The following is a 20,390-nucleotide window of genomic DNA, read 5'->3' as shown; positions in this document are numbered from 1 at the left end:
TGAAGTGAATCAACTCCCCAGCCTTTGAATACAGCTTTGGGATTTCAGGTTCGTTGACTGCAGTCAGCTTAGCACTGCACACCCTGACTCCAGACACAGATAGGAGTATAAGCTTGTGGCATGGAATTACTTTTTCCCCTCACTATTATTTACAAATAAAGCATAAAAAATTAAAGACAAAAGCAATTTTCAGCATCTTGATTCTTATCTCCCATAAATTTGACGTTTAATTCCAAAGTTTCATGACCTCAATTACTTGCAGAGTCACTCCTGCTGCTTACCTCCCAGTGTGGTGTTGGGCAATTATGAGTAGCACTCTGGAACATATTTTCAGCAATTATGGTAATGTAGGTGATTAGGAAACAGGCTCATAAAGTTTGGCAAAGAGAGTGTTGGTACTCTACTCTCCTTTCTGAGGCAGTGTGAAATGCTGCTTCTTACTATGGGAAAGTAATTAATTTTTGATTCCTGTTTCTCACACTAGTATTAATTTCAGTCATGAAATGTGTTTGCTACCTGACACAAAGTAACAAAAATTTATAAAAGGAAACAAGGAGATATAGGAACAGGATAAAGTTGTTTCTTTAATCACAGAGTTAGGTATCTGGAAAATAAAATATCTATTTGGGGAGGGGATCCTTTTATTGATTTTCTGGATATTCTTCCTCAAGAGAAGTAGACCCTCATTATCCTTCTTATCACAAAATTGTCCACAGAAATTAGAATAATGTGGATGACAGCTCATTGGGAGCAATGGGTTAAAAGTGGAAGACTGGTGGGGATTGTAAACACACTCAAGTGACCTTGCAGCTGGGAATGCAAAAGGTCTGGAGAGCAGCAATGTAGAAAAAAAAGTATTTTATGCCTTCCAATGTTTGTGTTCCGTGTGCCTGCAGAACATCTGTGTATGGATAACATGGATGTTTGGCAACTGGGAGGCACCCTAAGGGTCCGGCTCGAGCTCCCTGCCTTGGTCCTGAGAAGATCAAAGCCCAGAGGAGATCACAGCACAATGGTAAACCACACTTATGCAAACCCTTGGCAGACTGCTGGGAGCAGAGGATGGGATTTTCCAGCATGAGCTGGGCTTGGTAGTGCCTGCATCCACAAGTGTCCCTCTGTCGAGACCTCTGGGTTTGTTTTCTTGGTTAGTACTGACACTTTTTTGGTTAATTCCGCAAGGAAACTAGGGGAATGCAACTGTGTAAGCATTTCCATGCCTCAGCTTCCCTTCCCCCAGCCTAGTAAGCTTGTAAGTGGTTCGCCCCTTTTAACTACATTCAGACAAGAGAGGGAAATTTCTTTTTGCAGTGTGTCAACCTCCTAAGACAGAGGTAGTTCCCAGCTCTAAGGTCCATACATGTCCTGCATCCTCATCCACTCCCCTTTTATGCTAGCAAGAACAGAAGTCTGTGGCTCAACCATATTTTCTTCTGCCAAATCAGTGATCACAGAGTTTATTGTTATTACTGCTTTTTATTTAGTAATAGGAAAATTCATTCATTCCTGCTTTTCTGCATTTTAAAACAAGTACTTTACACTCCAGGCTAACAAAAAACACCATTGAAAAAGAACTAATACGGCTCATCCCATGGCTCAGAGGGTTGTTATCCCACAGCAACCCTTTGAGTGAGTCAGTAATGCTCATACTGTGTAGTTTTTTCTAGAATCCAGTCTGAATAGTCAGCAACTTTGGTGTAGACTCCCGGCTGCCTGGGGCGAGCGCAGCCTTCGCCCCAGCTGGTGATGCCCACCAGATACCACACCTCCTCGTGCCTGCAGGACAGGGGGCCTCCTGAATCTCCCTGTGTCACAGGAGAAAAAGAGAGAGCAGGCAAGGGAGAGGCCTCATCAATATTTCTATCACAAAGAAAGCTTTGAATAAATTCAGCATAATTCAATGTTACCAACAGCATAACAGCCTAGATTTCAGTCACTTTCACTTACAGCTAATTAAGAGAGGACTGAAGCAGGTGTTCTGATTGTTTAGTACATTGATTTCTAAATAGTCATTGCAAACAAATTCTTCTTTTCATGAAGGTTCAAAACTACTGGTTTATACTATTTTCATTATCATTATTACCTTATCTACATACAGTGATTTAAAACTTTATGTAGTATTGGCAATATTTTTTTCTTATAACCATGGTTTTAGTATCTCAGTTCTCTACATGCCTTATCCTGCTTGAGTGACTCTGTCCCACTCAGAATAAAACACCTTTGTGTTTTCCTTTTCTATTCCTTTCTGAACATAGGATTCCTTAGAGAAGCTGTTACAAGTTGTTAGGACAACAGCAAGTGTGTTATTTTTTAAAACAGCATCTCCATGTTCTGTTACGCTGTATCAGATTAAAAAAAAGCTTAATTGGCAGAGAGGAAAAATTACTTCCCAGCTCCAAGTATTTTTATTCCTAAATAATCATAAAAATAGTAACCTTCTAGCATACAATTATTAAGTGTTAAATGTTTGCAGTGAAAACTGTATTTGGTAGAGAATTTCATATTAATAATCAGACTGAATTTCATATTAATAATCAGATTATTTTCTTCTTGCAGAAATTAAATCAGAATATTTAAACTGGTGAAAGAGCATAAGTTTACTCTTGAGCAGAGACTTTGCCTCATGGAACTCATGCTGTTGAGACATTTTCAACTCTAATTATGAACAGAGCAGTTTTCACAGTTTGTTTTCAGCCTTCTATTCCCCATGCATTTTAATAGCATTACTAGCACCCTCCCTTCTGGTTTATACACAGTGGATGCTTTAAAAAAGATTTTATGTACTGTATTTCCTACCAAGAATTGGAAAAAAAAAAAAAAAAAAAAAAGAAGAAACATCATAGGAAATCTGCTCTTGTTGGAGAAATGCTTCAAGGTACTATACTTATGCTCTCTGGATTTCTGTTAGCCTGAAGGAACACTGTTTTATTCTCTAAATGGATATCTATATATCCACACTCAGAGTTTCCTATCCATGGAATCTATCCCTAAAGATTTCAATGTCATATAAGAAATATTTTCCATATACCTTGGTTTTCAGTGCTTTTGACAACCAAAAGTGACAAGTTAATCAAGAGCTCTATTGATAATCATACTTTTCTGATAACAATTAAAAATATCTGTATTATTCATTTACATATTTGACCATACGGTTGGAATATATAACCATACACTACTGTTTGTCATTACCTTACAAGCATCCCTTCCCCCTTCATCATAGCCAGCACAGATCACTTTGTCACCTATTCTGCGCTTCCGGTACCTTGCCTGGCATTCCTCTTTTGACATGAAGGGAACAGGAGCCTTTTGAAGAATATCTTGTACCCGACCTATATGGAAGGCAATATGAGATGAGAAATGTTTGGTTCTAGAAAAGTAAAGATTAAAATTCAACTCTAGAAATCCCCATACATGGATATTATAAAGTGGGAGGTCACTGTTTCTGAAGTGTCAATAGATGTTCATGACACTGATTTTCCTTCCTTTGTGTTAGCAAACAATGTGAATTGTCTTTTAATTTAAATGCTTTTATGTTGCCATCTTCTTTCTCATGACAGGAAAAGCTTCAAAACTCCCTTGTAATGTGAAGCAAATCCTCATCCTGGAATGGCTCTCAGGACATTGGCCCTTGGAGCATGGCTGTTAGCATTGCTTCGTGTTAGTAACTATTATTTCCCAGTAAAGTGTTGCAATAAGTTTGGAATCTCCCAGTTGCCAAATCTGTGCTGCTCTCTGTCCTAGAACTTTGTAGGATGGAGAAATTTGCACATAGACTAAACAAGAGTATTTAAAACTAGCTTTTTCTCTAGTAATTAACAGAAGAAATTTGTCTCTACAGCAACCGCCTAAATCTGTTAGATTTCACATTGGACTATAACTTTCAGATAGGCCCATGTACAAAGGAAAAGGTTCTCTTTAAAGAGATGCATATACATCTATATAAACATATAAAAATATAACTAAATAAATAGATGTAAAACCACAGCTTGGTAATGAAGAGCTTTTTGGCCTACCTCCACATAAAATCAGAGGAGTTCAAATCTCATCTGCTATCAAAACACAAGTCATTGGCAGGGTCTCTAATCAATTTTCAGAATAAGAAAAGCAACATACTTTCGTCCTCAATGTCTAAAGTCATATGAATACAATCACATAAAAACTCACCATGGGTTATGTGCAGACTGTAATTCAAAACAGTCTAGTGGTAAATTTATTGCCTTTTTTTTTCAGCTAGGAAAACCAGATATGTATCGGGGTTTGTCAGTAGATTAAACTAGAGTCTAAGGAAGGGTATTTGAGTCTTGTAGAAGATGCATTTAGATGCATGTAGAGGATTGAATTCTCAAGTATTTCAAACTACTGAACCAATTTAAAAAATTAATTATTGTGTCAGAGCATGGAGCTATTTAATGATAATTTCATACAGCTTTCATCTATGTTTTATGGTGTCTTAATAGAAATCAATTCTAATAAAGAGTTATATTAAAGTACTGTCTAGAAGGAATAGTGGTAGCTAAGAACAGAGAATAATTTTCTTTTATTTTTAGAGAAGGGGAAGTTTTTTTTGTCAAAAAACATTGATTTTAAAAATACAAAAATTCACTGCTTAAAAGTATTTCTCTGTACCTTTTTCTTTTCTGTAACCCCATCCAATTACCCAACAGTCAGTATAAAATATGTTAGTATCTTCTTTTGATGGCAGGCAGATAGGTAGTTGAAGATCTAAAGTACGAGAGAAAATATTAGTTTGTCCAGCAGAGAAAACTGCAACAGTAAGGTTTTGTGGGCACACACATGACCTCTAATGACAGCTTCCATGTATGCTTTGTCCCTGATATTATGTATGACTTCTAGCACGTAAATTAAAGCCACCCATTTTCTTTTTGAAGCCAACAGAATAGATTCTCCTCAAACCCCAGTAAATTCTCCTCAAACCCCAGTAACTGCATATTAAAGGAAGCCAGCCCAGGTGTCATGCACTGCCATAGAAATGCCAGCCCTGTGTCCTCCTGCACGTTTTCACAATTCCTCTGCAATATGCTACATACCGGTAAAATTCATAGGCTCAGCGAGTCTCATTAAAGCAATGTCGTATCCAATATGTGCATATTTATACTGAGAGTGAACAATAATCTCTTCCACTTTGAAGAATGGTGTATCCTCATTTATTTCTGATTGTCTCAAAATACCAGCATAAATACGCCAAATGTTGGGATTCTCTAGACTGAGGGGGAAAGACAAACAGTCAGTCTGTGACTAAATAGCCCAATGCAGTATAACAGTAAAAATAAACTCGTATCTCATGAGAATGAGATTCATGAGAATGTCTAGGGTTCTGTAGGTATTTATTGTCTGCTTTAGAATTTCACCTTCTAGATTCATTAAAATAATTTATCATCAGCATACAATACTATGCTACAAAGGGACAAAGCATGGAGTTCCAGTTACATTAAGAAACTAAAAGTCTACCTGAAAAATTCACCTTTTGGCCACATTAAAGCAGTTCATCTATTTCCAGTTCTCATTGTTATTATCCTGAAAGGAAGACTTCAATTTACCTTGCATGCTGGGCTAACCTTTGAGGCTTATTTGTACACGTGCATTCAGGCCTCACCTGGCGACGCAGTGAGCGGCCGTGAGGATCCACTGGGTGCTGATGATGGAGCCCCCGCACAGGTGTCTCTGGCGGGACAGCCTGGCGTGCAAGCTGACCTGCCACGGCCATTCACCAGGGGAGGAGTCTGTCCCACCAACGATCCTAATGGTTCTTGCAGAATGCTGCATGCACACTACAGAAGTCATTTAAAACTGAGCTTAATTACGACTTGCATTCACCAATTAAAAATGAAGATGAGGCTACTGCTGATGACTGAATAGGCACCACCTAATGTGAAGAAGGTGGTAAATGATACATTTTTCATGGTTTAAGGTCATAAAGTCTATTAAAATCAAATTCACAATGCTGCTCCAGGGTTTACTATGCGAAGACCTGGCTGACTTCATTTTTCCAGCACACTCCAACTTTACAAGATCACCCACTGGGACAGTGCAACCACTTCAAAAAAATATGGTTTGGCCTCCTACACTGAAATCAGGGAAGCATCACCTAATTTTCTTAAAAGAAGTTTTACTTACCAGTACTGGCTTTTTTTTTGCATAATCTTAGCGAGTATCCAGAGATACTTCCTGGTCCATGTACTATTTTCACTGGAGATCCATTTGAGGACATTCTTAGGTGACACTCACACTTTCTGCCAATGAGTTAATACAAACATTTAAACATTAGTTTGTATTTTTTTCACTGAACAACACATACATTAACTTGCTCACCACATGTCTGGAATGATTATTTCAGCGATCTTTGAACATTTTAAAAAATATATCTCACCCTTCTTCATTGCATGAACCTTGGAGGAGAGAGTAGGAAAAAAACTGGCAGCGGATCATGTCTGTGCAAACCTGCTGACAGGCTCTGTGTCCTTTAGTATAAGTGACAGTAAGCTCATCTCCCAAAAAATCCATCTGCATGTAAGTGCGAGAATTGCAGGCTGTAAGAATGATTGCATTCAAAGCATCAGAAATATATTACTTAGATAATTCAAAATTAGTGGTTTTATTGTAATTTATTGTTTACCAGGAAAAGATCTTCTGCAATTTAGAAGACTAAAGCCTGATACAGCATTTTCTTCTGATATGAGTTCCTCTGGAATTCCACTTGTTGATGTCTTCAGAAGGCAAAGATTTCTACAATGAAATTTTTTTCACAATAACTAAACCTGTTGTCTCATTCTAAAAGTAGCTGTTTAGGTTCTGGTAAAAGAAGGTTCTTTCCTAAATACACTCTTTTCTCCCAAGTCTCAATCTGTAAAAGTATTTCATATAAAAATGCATTAAGTTCACTAGTTCACACTAAATTGAGGCAATCAATTGTGCTGTGAAATGCCATACAACTATACTACTACAAGTGGTAGAGTATTTATACATATATAGAGGAGGTCACTTTAGAAGATGCATGCCATCTCAGCTTTGCTTCTCTCTGAAATTCCTTTGAAACTTTATTCTTCTGATTTGTGTGGAATGTTGATTTTTAACTATTCTGACTGCTAAGTGTGAAAGAAGAAAGTCAAATAGAAATATTTTTAAAGCCATTAACTTAATGGAAAAATCTTTTCAAGTAAATAAGTTCGCCCTGCCAGGAAACCAGATGGCTCTTTTGATAATGCCATAAAATTCAGCTTTAAGTCTTTAAAACAATCTGGAGGCTCACTGTACTTTTGACATGTATAATTCTTTTCAGATTAAGACCAGATACACAACCACAATACAAAAGTCCTTGGAAAAGAGTTGAAATGCCCACAGGAAATTACAAATTTATGAACAAAACCCATGAAAAGCTGTGCTTTACTGAAAATAGCCTTTCAACATAAATTTACATATCTATAAGAAATTAGTGTTTAAAAAAAGACTCTTTGTTTTTAAAAAACAATTTTAAAAAATATACATAGATAATATAATTTAACTGTCATATTCACCTTTGAGTTTCTATTTGCCATTTCCTGGTAAAAAATGTAAAGAACAAGCACTTTGGAAAATATGTACACATAGTTTGGCAGACAGAAATATCAGGAGTGAAAAAACTCGTCACATTAATTCCTGAAAACACTTGATCTTCAAAAATGTCCATTTGACAATCTGTAGATTGAAGAACAAAATATCAAAATTCAAAAAACTTTAGTATGTCATCAGAATGTTGAGATTTACAAATTATTCACTTCTATCTTTATTCCCCTTTTCCTTCTGTGATTGATAAGCTGGAAAGGTAACACAACATTTTAACCAAAAACTATTTCTCAAGAATATTTTTGAATATATAAAGTCATGGAGAGCACTACAGGGATATAGAGTTCATACAGAGGAAAAGAGAAATTATGTATTACAATAGAGATTTGCTAATCTAATAGGGAAAAAATTAAATTAATTTTCAATGGGCATATCGTGTTCATGGGAAGACTAGAAAAAAAATAAGGTGATGATCTTCTTGTCACTTCTTCTACTATTTGAAAAGTAGGCAAAGTACGAGTGCTGCTCTCTGATGTGGCCAAAATATCAAAACACAACAGAGGCTTGGCAGGATAGTTCACACAACCAGACAATGGATATAGAGGTTGCAGGAAATACTAGCATGTTTTAAAAGAGATGAATGGGTATCCTTCTTCAAAGGTATACTTGAAGTCCCAGTTAGAATTCTAGTGCAAGAATTTAAAAAGAAAAACTGGAATTATCAGCACGGATAATGTTTCTTGGACCTATCAAGTTGCAGAGGTAGTAAAAATAATAAAATGATCCAAAAGACAGGATTTGGTGGCAGCAGAGAACTTGAGCTGTCGAGAAAGTACAGCACAATTCCTATCATTGTGCATGACCGAGTCAATACTGTCCAGTGTGTTATAGAAACATATTGGGAACATCTTACTTCAGAAAGGGAAACTAAGAAGAGACAGAGCTTACTCTGAATCCTGTTAATTAGATGAGGTTTCAAAAAACAAAGGCAAGAAAGGACAATGATGCTGGGCAGTAATTACACAATAAGAACAGTAAAAAATATAATCAGAAATGTAGAAAATTAGAGTCAATTAACTCTCACAATTAGTAGATAAGATCCTATGTTAAAGGGAAATAGCCTTAAGAACAGATAGCTTCAAAGGAAATTATATTTAAAGCAAAAATGTGGATCTGAAACTTCAGGGAAGCTAACCCATGATCTCAAGGACCATGTTCAGTGATCATTTGCTCAATATCCAGTGATACTTTGCAAAGGGCAGAAACAAGACAAATTGCTATGCATGCATAGTAGTGTGTGTGCATAAGAATAAAGCCAGAGAGGCAAAGGCAGAAAATGAAAGGCCGTATAGAAAGGAATAAACTAAATAAATTCAGAAGAAAACCTCAAACAAATATTGAAATAAACCCATTTCAGATGCTGACAAAACAACAAAGCAGAAGACATTACTGAGGTTTTATGACTACACTCTACAAATCTCTGTCTGGACAGGTATAGATGATCTGTCTGAGATTAGGACAGATGACCTCCTTAGATGGCTTCTTGATGCAGTAGTGCTGTCTAGGCTTCTATGATCACACAATTTATTTCTTCTCTCTCTTGCCTGCTCTTGCCTCTTTCACAAAACACAGAAAGTAGGGAAAGACAGGCAGGAACAAGACTGATTTTCACATGATGTCATGGTTTTATCCCAGCCAACACCCAAGCCCCATGCAGTCACTCACTCACTCACTCACTCACTCACTCACTCACTCACTCACTCACTCACTCACTCACTCACTATCCCACCAGAAAGATCAAGGAGAGAATCAGAAGGGTAATAGCAGAGAACTTGTGGTTTCAGGTAAAGACTGTTTTTTAGGAAGACTCCATGTTGGGCACCAAAAAGGACTTTGCTGGGCTGACCTTTTCTGGATGCCAGGTGCCCAGCAGCTTACTCTATCATTCCCCTTTCCCAACTGGACAGGTGAGGGAAAATGAGATGGAAAACTACACATTGATTGAAATAAAGCAGTTTACTAAAGCAAAAGTAAAATTTTGTGCACACACAAGCAAAGAGAACAAACCCAATTCTTTTATTTTCTACTTCCCATCAGCAAGTGATATCCAACCATTTCCTGGGAAAGTCTTCCTGGGAAGCAGGGCTTCAGCACATGTAGTAGTTGCTCCAGAAGGCAAACACTGCAAATAATAAATGCCTGCCCTTCCTCCTTGTTTCCTTTGGTTTTATAGCTGAGCTGACATCATATCATATGGAATGTCCCCATGGCTAATTTGGGTCAGCTGACCTAGGTGTATTCACTCACAGGATCTTGCCCACCCCCAGACTATTGATGGGAGAAATTTTGGGGAGAGAGTGCTGATGCTGTGCCAGTACTGCCCAGCAGTAAACCCAAGCACTGATTTTTGAAAGCAGTATATTGATACACATCTCTATGAAATGTTATTCATACAGGAAAACTAGATTATCTGTGACATAAGGCTATATGAAATAGAATAACATCATCATCATTGAGAAGGGAAAATATCACACAGTAAGACAAAGTGGAGAGAGAATTAAAAAGAAAAAGAAAAAAAAGAAAAAGTGAAAGATGTTTCAATGGAAAATTAAAAGGTTTGATACACACTGTTTGATTTTAGACACTTGAGAATTTTGTCTGAGTAATGATTGCAGGAACAAGCACAGACTTTTTGCTTTCATCACAAATCACTCACAAAATGCACATTACGTCCTTTCCTATTAGCCAGCTGTATTAAAAACTGAAGATCTTCAATAAAAATTTTCAAGTGCATACACAGTATGCAAACACAATATAGAAAGCTCCATATTTCCACTGATCTCTGAATCTGATGGGCTTTTATCTTTCATTTTTTTATCCATGATACAAAGATAACATACAATTTCATCAAGCTAATATTATGAAAGAATTCTTTAGATCTCTAAAGAAGGGAACTCTTTCTGCAAGACAAATTATATCATGAAAAAATTAAAAAGACATGAGCCTCTTTTGTCCCTGAGTGTACTAACTATATTTTAAGAATAAGATTATTTTAAACTTATTCTACATAATGAAACATTTCTACATGTGAATGATAGACTGCATTTCAGGATACATGACCCTTAAAACTAATCAGAATCAGAGATTTTAAATAGTTACCTAATTCAGAAAGCTGGCACGGCTTTAGAGAGAATCCAGACACAACCTCATCCAGAACCTTTATGTTGCTTGGAGTTCCTATACTGGTATGTTTCAAGAAGCATTTTTTACTGAATGACAAAGAGTAAAGAAAGTGGTAAGAAAATCCTTGGACTAAACTATCCTTCTGAACCCACAATTCCTATCATTGTGCATGATCTGGCCATGGGCCAGAACAATCTCCAGCCTCCAGAACACAGTTCAAATGATGAACAGAGCTAGCTGAACAATGCTTAACTTCCAAAATTGAGCAGATTAAGAGCTCAAAAATAGGTCTCGTTAAAATGGAATAATTTCTCTGGAAACTCTGATGATGCTATTTTCAGAACAATAAGCAGAGTAAGATTGAACAGAGCAAAAATGCAGCACAGCTATCGGTATAATTTGCATTTCAGTATCTTCAGAGAATTTTAGGATTTTTTCAAGACTGTAATAATGAAGTTTGTCTTTCTCACCAACGGACAAATGAAAGCCAATTTACAATCGATATTTTCCTGCCTGTAAGTGTGAACAAACATTTCAAGAAAGAATAAATGGAATATTCTTGACTAAATTCTTGCATTCTTAGAATGCTCTGAGATTTAATCTACTCAGGCACAGGGCTGTCAAGGGGAATTAATCCAATCTGTATTTACCAAAAGCTTGCATTGTGAAAAGATTCAGAGGCATATGTAAAAAAATGACAACGGTTGTCATTGGAACATCGTTTTTGACACTCTTGATAGCTGTCAGCCATAGTAATATCGAAAATATTCCCTTCCATCTCCAGTCCTACATGGACATCTGGGCTGCAAGCTGTGAAGAAAGAGAGACCAAGTTCTGAAAATGTACTTCTATTCTTTTCCCCATCCCTTGCCCCAAATTGCCCAAAAGATAGCAGATTGTATGACACAGCCCTCATAATCCAGATGCCACATCCCACGCTCACTTCAGTTACATCATACTTTGTACATAGATCTAGCACCAAATCAGAAATGTAGGTTTAGTGTAGTACCTCGTGGCAAGGGGAAAAACTGGCAGACTTTGACAGTGCCTTTGCCTACATGAGAGAGGGACTCTAACCACTGTGGCTGACTGAGACCAGGATGACAGTCACCAAAGCAAGAACTCAGAATCAATACTAAAATATGTTTTCCCAGTTCTAAATTCATAGAGCAGGTTAAATGGCATATTCTGTCCTCATAAGCGACAGACATTTCTCACTTGAGTCAGAATATTACGTTTACACTTCACAGAGAGAGGACCACAGCTGCAGGGTTTTAAATGAAGGTCATTCCACAGAACAAGAGTCAGCCAATGATTGGAGGCATTTTTAAACATGTATGCATAGATTTTCGTTTAGTCTGATTCTAGAGTAATTCAGTGATATTAATTAGTCTAAATAGCATAAAGAGTAATATCCCACTGAAATCTCTTTCTATTCCAAGATACTCAGAAATACAAACATGAAGGGTTATTGGTAGGAAAAAGCTTTTAAGGGGCCTGACTGCTCTGAAGGGCAGGTGGCAAGCAAAAGAGAACACAACTTATTGATAATAGCTACAGCGGAGAACTTGCATAAAAACCCACCAAGTCCTGACATCTTGAGATGCTATACCAATACAACTGAAGAACTAGCCTTACATCCATATGACACTATTTGTCCTCAAGTCAGGATGTGAATAACTATATTCTTCCTTATTCTGTTTTTCTAAAGTACCACGCTATGCTTCAGTTGATCTCCTTTTAATGACATCACTATGGCAGTGCAAATTTAAAACATTCATAAAATAACATATTTAATAGGCTTTTAGTATGCCTGGTGATAACTTGCAGGTATGGCATGCTGACATGTGTCTTCATGTAAAGCACACGTACCCTAAAAGATGCAGCTGATAAAAAAAATTATTACACAGAAACACAAAAGTATTAGCGTCACTTTGTGACAATGCACTTTTTGCTTTGCTGAGCATCTGCACCTCAGAGTTATAAAACAGGGTCACACATGCCATATGAGCCACTTTCTGGACTGGAACTGTAGTAGTAAATTAATCTTCAGAACTGGAGTCAGCAGTTAAAGCATGGGCTGCCATTTGCCTCTAGCAAATGAAACTGTGACTGCAGGAGCATGATTTCCCTGTTACCTCATCTGGGGACCCTGGGGGGTGGATAGGTGGGCCTGAAGAGTAAAACCAGTGGAGATTTTTGTCACCTGTGTTTGAAAGTGGTCTGGCAAAGAACACACAAATCACTGCTTGGCTGCCTCCCTGATTTTATTCCTCTTCCCAAAATGCTAATTTTTTAACAGCTGTTATGCAATGCAGAGCATAAAATACATGCATGTGAATGAACATATCTTACCACTAATTTGGTTACACTGTTTTAAGGAATGTCCAGAGATAGCTCCTTCCATATCCACTTTCGGCAGCATTTCTGTATCACTGTCTTTTAAATAGCAGGAGAACCTGTGTTTTAAAATGCAGCAATTCACAGCTTTGGCAGTACAACACAGACTTTCATAACTGTTTCTCAGGTGAAATGCAGCCTGTCCAATATCTCTCAGCATGAAAATTCGACAAGTGTAATCGCAAGAAAAATAGGGTCAAGCCTTACACACTTGTTGGCAGCTGTGGCAGATGAAAAAGAATATTTTGTTTGTGGGAGCTCCAAGAGGTCTCAACAAAATGAGAAGCAGAGCCCAGGGTCAGGAGGACAGAAATGCACTGGGCTTAGAGAGAAGACAGCCTCATTCTCTCATGCTACTGAAATTCTTAATTGAGAGAAAAATATACAAAATAGAAAGGATGGAGAACAGTACAGGGGAGATGTGAAATTATTCACATTGGAGAATTCAATTATTTCACATTGGAGATGTGAAATTATTCCCATTGTCCCTCAACTATAAATACGGGGCCTAGAGGAGGGACTGCAGAGTCAGTTCTTTTTCCTTGAAAGGGCCGGTGTATGAGTGTGAAAAATTGGGCATTGTCAAATTTAACCTTTTGAATTCAAGCAATTACTCTTAGAACACCAATTTTAGAGATACTTGACATTGCTTTCCCATGGCAACCCTGCACCTTTCCCTACATGCTTGTGTTCTGTCAAAATGTTACTGGGTTTCTAAATTATCACAGGAGACCAGCAAGAACATGAACATTCTACCTTTTTGTAGGATCTTTAGTCCATGTCGCTGGCAAGTAGGTGAAGAGCAGACAGGTAGGATGGTAAGTACACACTATTTGGCAGTAATTGGCACTTGGTGTAAAAACTGTAGAGAGGTCTCCTCCTTGGAAGAGTGTATTTTCATAGATCTGAGTCACACATTCTGACATGGAATAACAAAATTGTCAATTATTAGAGACAGGAACACTCAATTCACCAGGAGAAGGTGGAAGCCACTTCTCCTCTTCATCATTAACCTTGCTTTTAAACCAGGCTTTTGTCAGGAAAAGTGGGTAAGGTGGGTGAGTAGCACAGTTCCTCTGAGTCTCATCTTTTCCCTCTGGCAGAAATAATACTGTTTAGGGTGTCTCCCTCTGTTCCCTGTCTCATACCATTGCTGGAGCCAGGCAGCTTGAGCCCAGGTAGAACCTCAAGAAGCTGGATGGGTCACAAGGCAGATCAGCATAGTAGAGGGGGAAGGTATCTTCCCATGGCAAATCTCAGGAACAGCAGAAGCCTCTCCTGAGAGAGGCTAACACAGAACATCATGATGAGGAAAACCTCTTAGTGCAGACATCAAAAGGAGTTAGAAAGTTTTATGGAAAGACAATCCTATTCTTTAGGGATCCTCTGAAGTCAGTCACAGGTGGTAGCACTGTGCACAGCCTCAATGGCTCCCAGGATTTCATAGACCTTCAGCTCTCTCACGCTCCACCCAGAAACCTCCAAACCTTCTTCACAATGAAGAAAATACTGTCACAGGAATAATGTCTCAGGAACAGTTTAGAATAAAAATGAGCTGTACTACTATCTTGCATCTGCAGGACTTCTTAACTCTGAGTGACATACTGAACTCTGTAATGGCAACCACTCATGCTGCAGAGCTCTGTAGCAAAGGTACCCAAGCAGCAACCCCCTCACATCTTTCAAAATGAAGGCACTTGTAAGATCACAGAATCACAGAGTATGCTGAGTTGGAAGAGATTCACAAGGATCATTGAGACCCTCCCCTGGCCCTGCACAGGACCATCCCCAAGAGTTACACCATGTGCCCAAGAATATTTTTCAAACACTTTTTGAATTCTGTCAGGTTTGGTGCTGTGACCACTTCCCTGGGGAGCCTGTTCCAGTGCCCAACCACCCTCTGGGTGAAGAACATTTTTCTAATATCCAACCTCAACCTCGCCTGACACAACATCAGGCCAGTCCCTCTGGTCCTGTCAGTCTCCAGACTCTTGGGGGTCTTGAATATCCACTGTAGTGGAGAAGCAGGGTAGTTTGTCCAAGGGCTCTAAGATCTCTGTATTAAAACACACAAGAGATCTGCCTTTGCACAGGAGACCACTCTCTTTTTCAATTTGCCCTCCAAAAGGAGCAGGAAAGCAATAGAATGGCAATTTTTATACCTGCATCTACCAAAGCACTTTTTCTTGGATAAAAGATAAAGAGAAAAGAATGTACTTTCACAGACTGGGTGGAAACCCAACTGAAAACATTTTATCTAGTGGCTTAATCTGTTAGTTTAGAGTGATCATACTGTATCAAGTGCTACCTAAAATGAAAACAAAAGGTAATATCATGCTGGATTTGACAGTTTTAAAAGACTACGAGTGGATTTTATTTGGTAATATGATTATAAACTATGCTTTGGCAATTCAGCATTTCCAGCACACAAGTATAACATATATTTTTTTAAAAGGAGTAAATAAGGATTATTAGACATATTTGTTAGATGTGTTAATATCTTTCAAAGGTTAGGTCCTTATTATTAAAAAATTAAACTTTATAAACATCCAAATTCTCTGGTATGTATATACTTTCAAGCTCTTTCTCTAAAAAAATGCTATTTATTATTCTCAGTAGCATTTCTTTGTACAGCTTGTCATTAACAGAAAAACATTTTCAATTCATGGAATACACCAAGTGAATTCTAAAGCTAAAAGAAAAGAATATTGCAATTATTTACTGTATCAGATATTTTGGGTCCTATTTATCTTCTTCTAGCATAAATTAACACCAAAAAACTTGTTTATGCTGTAAAACTATGCACCATGTAAAACTATGACAGTTCTGAACACTTTAATTTAATTAAAATGCTTTCTAGGCCTCAGAAATTTTCCAAGATTTTATTTTTTCTGAGACTTAAAGCCAGGTAAAACATTTTCTTAAATTATATTTCATTTATCTATTAGATTTTGCTAAAAAACTGTTACCTAATCATACTCTGAGAAAACAGCTAATACATTACTGAACTTACACCTGTCTTAGTCCTTAGTTATAATTTATCAGGAAAGGGAATTTCAGAGAAGTGCAATGCAGTTTTTTGTAGTTTAACTTTTGCTACTGGAACAAAGTAAATCATTAACCCATCATGAAAGACACACATTACTCTGCCTCCTACACCCCCAAAGGGCCTCCTTCCCCAGCTGCTGCTTAAGCTACTGACATAGCTACGGGGCACAGAACATGGACCATCACACCAATTTCACAGTTACATGCCATGGTCCCATGTGTGCAGGGGGGAGGTGACAGCAGAGGGGGTGGCAGGACAGTGTCGGCAAAGCCCCACTAGAAAGTTCCACGTCAGACAATAGAGTTATGCCAGTTGCCCAACTTGAACTAAACTCAGTGAAGCAGAATAAACAGCTCTCTCCAGAGCAGACTGCAGTTACTAATCTTCTCTCCTCCTACAAGAGTTTCTCTACGCTGTTTGTAAATCTCAGGAATTATATATTAACTTACCACTGCAAACAGAAGGAAGTAAGAAAATGAAATAAAAAGTCCGATAAATCCAATTCATCCTAAAAACCACAAAATCATTCTTTAGGAGATGTTCAATAAAGGGTGTGTAATTAGTTTTATAAAGCACTGCTAAGCCTAACACTGATTCACACTTGTACTGTTTCACCATTAATTCAAAATTACATTGAAAATTACAATTGCAGCTGTGACATGCTGTTTTGGCATAACTTTTACCAGCAGAATATTCATTCTTGCTTAGACTGGGAACAATATTCCACTGAAATGACATTACTAATACTGACTCTCCAGATATTTCAGTAAATACAGTAATCAAGGCAGCAGACTAATGACACACACTCACTGCTTCATATGCTATAAGAATCCTAAGCTTTATTTCACATGCAACAACTTAACCTGTGAAATAAGTTAACCACAAAATACAAGCCATAAAAACTCCAAATTGCACTGTCTTGCTGCTATGAAAACCTTTCACTGAATACCAGTGCATTATTGCAATAATGATTACATACCTGAACACATAATAAGTCTGGATGCATGGATCAGGTTTGCACTCTACTAAAAAAAAAAAGAAAAAAAGAAAAAAAAATAGAAAAAAGAGAAAAGTCAACACTTTGTGTTAAATATTACTACCTGCAATGCTAACTCATCCTTAATGTTTACTTTGAACGGGTACTGCTTTTGTCAATATTGTTACTGACCTTGGGACACATTTTCAGAACATCTATCATCCACACTGCACTGTAATTCATCCTGTATAACCACACATATGCAACATTGTCTCTCTTTTCTCCCCTGTAAAATGACGATAATATTTTAAACTCCTGGAAAATTTTTCACCTCTATATCAAATTACAGAATTTTCATTGTCCCTGGATGAAATCACAAAATCTACCTGTATCTGAATATTTACAAACAAAATAATATACCATTTTTTTGTGTTGCTCAACATATATTAGTATTCAATTAAAATAATTATTTTACCTCTGTGTTTATGTGTGCATTTCAATTGGTGGCACAAATGGGTTAGAACTTTTGTCCAAGAACTTAGTTTCTTCACTTTTCAATTCTTGTCTGGGCTTTCCTATTCAGATATTGGGCAGTTATTCCAGTTTCTTACTGTTTAAATGAAAACACAAGCAAAAACCAAGAAAACAAAACAAAACCAAAAAAACACAAACAAACAAACAAAAAAAAAAACCAAGAAAACCAAACAAAAAAAACCCCTAAAACGAACAAAAAAAAAATCTGCAATCATACACTTTGGAAAAATAAGGTATACCATTCAAAAAAGCAGAAAACCAGAGCTGATTGAACATAAATTTTACTGAAAACATGCATGTCATTCATGCAACATGTAGTCATACCCACATTCATCAGAATTTTCTATTTAAGATTTCATTTTTATAATCCATTGTCTATATTTTAGAATTTTGTCTGATGAAGGGGCATCTTCTGCTCATGGCTATTTGTTTCAGAAGCAAACTAGTGAGGAAAAAAAAAAGGAAGAAAAAATATTTCTTAAAGCAGTTCTCAAATTTCCTTAAATTTCTCAAATTTAGGTGTCAGTCTTTCTAAAACCAATCATTTTAATTACATCTGTAAGGGCATCAGTTGGATTTGATGGTGGAGCTCAGAAATAAGGCAGAAATGCCTTAGAGAATATTAATGAGCATGGTCACTTTGGAAAATAAATGCATTTTCTTTCACTGGGCCTGCTATTCACATGACATGCTCCCATTTACATTGCTGTGCTGTTGCTCAAACCAACAAAGTTAGACTTCTGTACAGAGAAAAAATGTATTATGGACTCTAGACGATGAGTGAGTTTTTGTCTATTACAGGATATATTTATTATAGGACAAGTTATAAAATACTCTGAGACAAATTCTCAGCTGGTATAAGTTTCCTGAGCCTCTCTGATATCCAGAGATTATATGATTTAAACTAGGAGAAGAGTTAGAAATTCAAAGTGCATAGAATGCCAAAACCATCTAATACTCCTTAGGCTTATAAGGACTCAACATATAAATTTACTGCTGATCTTAATTTCCTCATTGTATCAATTTAGCTGTCCATACTCTAATTATTAGCTAAATCAGGATGTTGCATTTAGGGTTCAGAAATTCAGATAGTAGAAGTAAAAGAGCTCATAAAAACATATCTATAAATGGAAACATTTTTGATGATCAAAGGTCAAAATTTATGTGAATAATCTAAAATGCAATTAAGAGTTTGCTTCTGTTTGACTCTCCTTCATTTTGACTTGGTAGTTAAAAAAACAAAATGTGCTTCAGCCTAAGCCAGTTCTTTAAGATGACATCTGCCTGGCTATGCACTTGCTTGATACTGCTTTCTGCTGATTTCCACTGTGATCCATGCACAAATCTCATTCTTGGAAATGCGGCAAGAATTACTGAACTGTTTCACCTCAGGAAATAAAGTACTGGATTCTAGCCTGATATAGGTCTAATTCTGCCTGTCAGAACCAAATCTCACATTTCTTATGGCAGTCCTTTTCAAAAAACAGCCTCAACATGGAACAGGATCTACTCTCTGTGATGAGACAACACCTACTGGTTATGATGTGGAGCAAGAGAAGTTTCTCAGAGGAAATGAGGGAAGGAAGGTACCAGTATGGTAGGAACAACCCACACTCTCATTTTGATTTATGCACACCCTTCCATTTGAATGAGGATACTGTAATAATTTCATGAACCTGAATGCTCCGGTAGAAAAAAAAACAAGCAACCAAAAAATACTCTGAAGAACTTCATGAATATCAATTTGTATATGACAAAGGAGAGAGAGAAATGAAATATCAAATGATGCTAAAACAAACTCTAAATCTAAATCTCAATCTTCTTACAATCAACAATCTAGAGCCTTTTCATCTGAGTCAGGATGTCACTATCTGAGTAAAGAATCTACTGTCTCACTAGGGTAGAACCTTCTGTTTGACTTGATACCACCTAAAACGTCTGCTAAAAGATGGATAGAATAATTTACTGATTTGTGAATGGTGCAGCATTGTGTATTGTATCAAATTAAAAGCAGTTTAGTAGTTCCATTTGCTGAAATTACATGTCAACAATAGTCTTCCTCAAAGTAGAGCCCAGAAAACACTGCAAATCAGATGTCAAATGAGAAATCAACGCAAACCAAATTCAGGATCATATTAAAGAAATAGAAGAGAGTTGCAAATATTAAACAACAAATAGCTATTGGGTTTGTTATTTCAGAGGTCCTCTTTGTTTTTTTTCTCATAATCGAATTTGCCATTTTTTTTAATAAATGGAGAATCACATTACTGCCCAAGGCCTTACTTTTTGCACCTAAGCACCTGATAGTGATTATTGTTAGATATTAAAGAAGACAGAATGTTTCAAAATACACTGAAGGGCCCCAGTATCTTGATCAAGGCCTGCAAACTGCCAAGCAGTAATTCTTGGGCAAGTTACTAGCCTGGAATGAGATCATTTGGGCATGCAACAAATGCTGAGTCTTTTGCTGACTGATAACTTTTGCCTTTCTTTGATCAAAATATTTTGCCATTTCACTTAAATGAACACTTAATATCTCCACAAGTTATACTCCAAGCATCAAATGGAAAAGTCCACTTCTTGAACAAAAGATAGGGTTATACTCAGCAGAGTATAACCAAGGGACTCTCATTTTCAGAAGAATTTCAGATTCATGCAGGTTTTTGGTTTAGAAGGTGAGTTAGTTTA

The 20,390-nt window shown here is 37.0% G+C and overlaps 1 protein-coding gene across 1 annotated transcript in view; it reads right to left on the bottom strand.

Annotated features, from left to right (window-relative positions):
* Positions 1-1,509: 1,509 nt before the first annotated feature.
* LOC132326999 (coagulation factor XI-like) overlaps positions 1,510-20,390 on the bottom strand; it is a 20,077-nt gene continuing 1,196 nt past the window's right edge. Inside the window, exons 2-17 of the mRNA XM_059845669.1 lie at positions 17,361-17,454; positions 17,172-17,217; positions 16,642-16,700; positions 13,900-14,062; positions 13,099-13,202; positions 11,394-11,553; positions 10,720-10,829; positions 7,533-7,692; positions 6,635-6,744; positions 6,389-6,548; positions 6,136-6,251; positions 5,615-5,789; positions 5,049-5,224; positions 4,627-4,722; positions 3,190-3,329; positions 1,510-1,805 (exon numbers count right to left, since the gene is read on the bottom strand). Coding sequence (XP_059701652.1) covers positions 1,635-1,805; positions 3,190-3,329; positions 4,627-4,722; positions 5,049-5,224; positions 5,615-5,789; positions 6,136-6,251; positions 6,389-6,548; positions 6,635-6,744; positions 7,533-7,692; positions 10,720-10,829; positions 11,394-11,553; positions 13,099-13,202; positions 13,900-14,062; positions 16,642-16,700; positions 17,172-17,217; positions 17,361-17,454 — 2,040 coding nt within the window. The 3' untranslated portion in view covers positions 1,510-1,634. The remainder of the gene's footprint in view (positions 1,806-3,189; positions 3,330-4,626; positions 4,723-5,048; positions 5,225-5,614; positions 5,790-6,135; positions 6,252-6,388; positions 6,549-6,634; positions 6,745-7,532; positions 7,693-10,719; positions 10,830-11,393; positions 11,554-13,098; positions 13,203-13,899; positions 14,063-16,641; positions 16,701-17,171; positions 17,218-17,360; positions 17,455-20,390) is intronic.

Source organism: Haemorhous mexicanus, chromosome 4 (assembly GCF_027477595.1).
Source record: "Haemorhous mexicanus isolate bHaeMex1 chromosome 4, bHaeMex1.pri, whole genome shotgun sequence".
NCBI lineage: Eukaryota > Metazoa > Chordata > Aves > Passeriformes > Fringillidae > Haemorhous > Haemorhous mexicanus.
The sequence above is the reverse complement of the archived record's forward strand: the minus strand, read 5'-3'. Positions and strand labels throughout refer to the sequence as shown.